General features: G+C 32.6%; 1 protein-coding gene across 1 annotated transcript; it reads left to right on the top strand.

The window, feature by feature from the left end:
* The first annotated feature begins 793 nt into the window (after positions 1 to 793).
* Positions 794 to 2877, top strand: LOC107962625 (NHP2-like protein 1). Its single transcript, XM_016899080.2, has 5 exons — positions 794 to 1082; positions 1169 to 1289; positions 1404 to 1507; positions 2343 to 2474; positions 2609 to 2877. Exons 1-5 carry the CDS (start codon positions 1080 to 1082, stop codon positions 2633 to 2635), a joined length of 387 nt encoding a protein of 128 aa, XP_016754569.1. The 5' UTR covers positions 794 to 1079; the 3' UTR covers positions 2636 to 2877.
* The last annotated feature ends 318 nt before the right edge of the window (positions 2878 to 3195 follow it).

Here is a 3195-nt window from a genome sequence, read left to right as displayed (position 1 = left end):
TCGCTTTACCTATATTCATTATTGAATAAAATTTAAAAGAACCTACAATGTTTTCTTAGCCACATTATGTGTGATAAAATCGGGTAATATTTATAGTTTTTAAATATTAATCTTATTATAGGTTCTTATTATATCTACTCTTTTTTATATAATATCTAAAACTATCCATAACCCATTCTTAACCATTAAATAGGAGGATAATACATTTTAACGCACTCGAACTCACGTCCTCCTGCATTAACAATAATATCAATACCAATTGAGTTAAGACCCAATTGACATATTTTAACTTGACTATTTGAAAAGTGTTAAATATTAAAAAGCCTTGAAAAAATAATTTTAAAATCAATTGAATCCCTTGTTTGAAAGTTGCAATCAATTAATCGAGTTCCTAATTAAAAATTAACAATTAATTGAGCCCTGTAATATAATTTTTTAATGGACCATTAAATGCTTATGTGACTTCTGACACGAAAAGTTTAATGATATTACTACTGACATGGCATCTGACATTAAAATTTTAACTTTGATTGTTTTAAAAAATAACTTGACTCAATAATTATAATGTTTTTTATTACTCCCAAAAATCATAATATATATATTTTTAATTCTAAAAAGTAAAATTATATCATACGTGGGATGGAAGCTACAATCAGTGCTGAATTACATTAGGCATCTCCTCCCATTTGTGCACATATAAGACAGCAAACCCTTTTTCTGGGAAACAAAATAGTAGGCATGATGTGTTCCAAAGGCATTTATTACCTCTTCATGGTGTTGACTGTTAACCTCTGTTGGCTTGTTGGATAAGAAGAAAAAGCTTTTAAGGAGACATTGGAATATTTTAATATTAACGTAGATGACACTTGGGATTATGTAAGCATTTAAAATAGCGGTACCATACCCGTTGGGTTCCTAGTACAGTCAGGCCCATAGCTGTTTGGACCCGACCCGAGTTGCAATATCTATTAATAACTGAGCTACTTTTTTTCTCGCATAAACCCTAGCGCCCCTTTTGTTATATCGACAAAAACCCTAGTCGCTTGCCTTTTCCTCATCTGCTTTCTCAAAGAAAAACAATGGTAATGTTTTTTTTTTGTATATTAAGGTGAAGTGTTTTTATTTTTTATCTTCTTATTATATGTTACAATTGGCTGAACTTTTGCAGACTGGAGAACCAGTGAACCCCAAAGCATACCCACTAGCGGATGCTCAGTTAACAACCACGATTTTAGATCTTGTTCAACAAGCTGCCAACTACAAGCAGCTCAAAAAGGGAGCTAATGAAGGTTAGGAGATCATGCTCGTTTTCATAAATTTTTCGTTTATTGCTATTATTGTTATTATTTCGATATGGGTTTTGCTTTCATTTTTTTTTTTAAATTGGGTTTTTTGGGATTCAGCTACTAAGACCCTGAATAGAGGTATCTCGGAGTTCATTGTGATGGCTGCTGATACCGAGCCCCTTGAGATTCTGCTCCATCTTCCTTTGCTTGCTGAAGATAAGGTAATTCCTTTATGGATATTTTGCATTTCTCATTTAGACGTTTTATTCACTTAATTCTATTGGATTTTGTTCAGTTTTCTCAATTTGAGCATTTAGACTAGGCAAAGTAATTGCTAGGGTAGTTGTTCTGAATATGTTGCTAGGTGGTATGGCTGCGAAACTGCTTGTTTGAATTGGATGGGATATTCTTTTATGTTCTCCTGTACTATTTGGAATTGCGTTTGTATTCACGTTTGTCTTCTAATTGCCAAACTCTGCTATAACTCGCTAATTATGTGGCAAATTGCTTGTGCCTTTCATTTCCCTTGCATAAAGCCATATGAAACATAGAATTTTGAGCAGTTTCAGAGTTTCCCCTTTTTGTTTATAACTTTTGTTTGATATTATGTATTTTGTACATGCTGTTCCTTGATACAACTCTAATGAGCTAAATAGTCATATCACTGTTGAGATGTTTAGCTTTGGGAGTTTTTTTTTTTTTTTTTTTTGAGAATTTGTCTTTGGGGTCATTTATAATTTTATTGCTTCAAATCAATGTCGTCCTTCCTAGCTGTGAATTTAAAACATCTAATTCTAGTGAAAAATTTAAGAGGTCATTTAAATAAGATTATGCACTTTCTATTTAATACGAAGATTTTACCTCTCTTGAGCTAATGGTGAATTCCTCAATGTAAATTTCCTCATGGGGAACAATCTTAAATGCAACGCCTTGATTCCTTGCCATGGAGCAAAAGTATCTAGGATCAGTTGCTAGATTTCTATTTCCAATGGTTTTTGTTGAAATATTACAAGGCGTTCATAATCACAATAATGGATTTGTATTTGAGTTCTGCAGAATGTTCCCTACGTATTTGTTCCTTCAAAGCAAGCACTTGGACGTGCATGTGGGGTTACAAGACCTGTAATTGCATGTTCTGTCACATCAAACGAAGGAAGCCAATTGAAATCCCAAATACAACAACTCAAGGTATTTTGCCTTCTAGTATCTTACCATATAAATCTAGTCAATGTTTTGCACTTGTTGTGGCTGACTTTGCTCCTGCATTTTATGTTTTTTATTTTTATTTTTTTATTATTATTTTTTTATTTTGTGAAATGTAGGATGCTATTGAGAAGCTCTTGATCTAGAATCTTATGAAAACACATATTCGGTGTGATGGGCCTCTCGGATTGTGGTGGTCGCTCCTTTAGAGGCTTTGACTGATGAAGTTATGCCACATGCGAACCACTCTGTTAGAATCTGACTTTAAATGTGATTGTTGTGACTTATCACATTTTCTTATGAATTTAGAGAAAGGATAATCTTGAATTGATGCATACCGAAACTTAGTATGAATGATATGCTATTAATTAATGTAGCTTGTTTAATATGTTTTGGTTTTTCTGTTATAGTTTTCACTATTCTTAATTGCTTTTGGCTGATTGGTTGAATACAAGCAAGCTGCTCTATATGATTAATCTGGTACAGCTCCAGAGTCTGGACTTCTTGTGTACTTCTCTCCGGGAGTGAAACAGTTTCGGCAAATCTTGCGTGGTTTACATTCCATTTGTTAGGAAGGAAATGAAAAATGAAGAAATGAAGTAATTTAATGGTCTAACATGCACTATGTACTAAAAGTTTAAAAAAATGGGCATATTAGTTCATTATATTATTAAATAAAGTAAATTGGTCGTTTTTTTATTAAAAT

The sequence above is a fragment of the Gossypium hirsutum genome, chromosome A06, assembly GCF_007990345.1.
Source record: "Gossypium hirsutum isolate 1008001.06 chromosome A06, Gossypium_hirsutum_v2.1, whole genome shotgun sequence".
NCBI lineage: Eukaryota > Viridiplantae > Streptophyta > Magnoliopsida > Malvales > Malvaceae > Gossypium > Gossypium hirsutum.
The sequence above is the reverse complement of the archived record's forward strand: the minus strand, read 5'-3'. Positions and strand labels throughout refer to the sequence as shown.

Coding starts and splice junctions, on each gene's coding strand:
- LOC107962625 (XM_016899080.2), top strand. Junction 1,508..2,342: donor CTTTGCTTGCTGAAGATAAG/GTAATTCCTTTA, acceptor TGAGTTCTGCAG/AATGTTCCCTACGTATTTGT. Junction 2,475..2,608: donor CCCAAATACAACAACTCAAG/GTATTTTGCCTT, acceptor TGTGAAATGTAG/GATGCTATTGAGAAGCTCTT.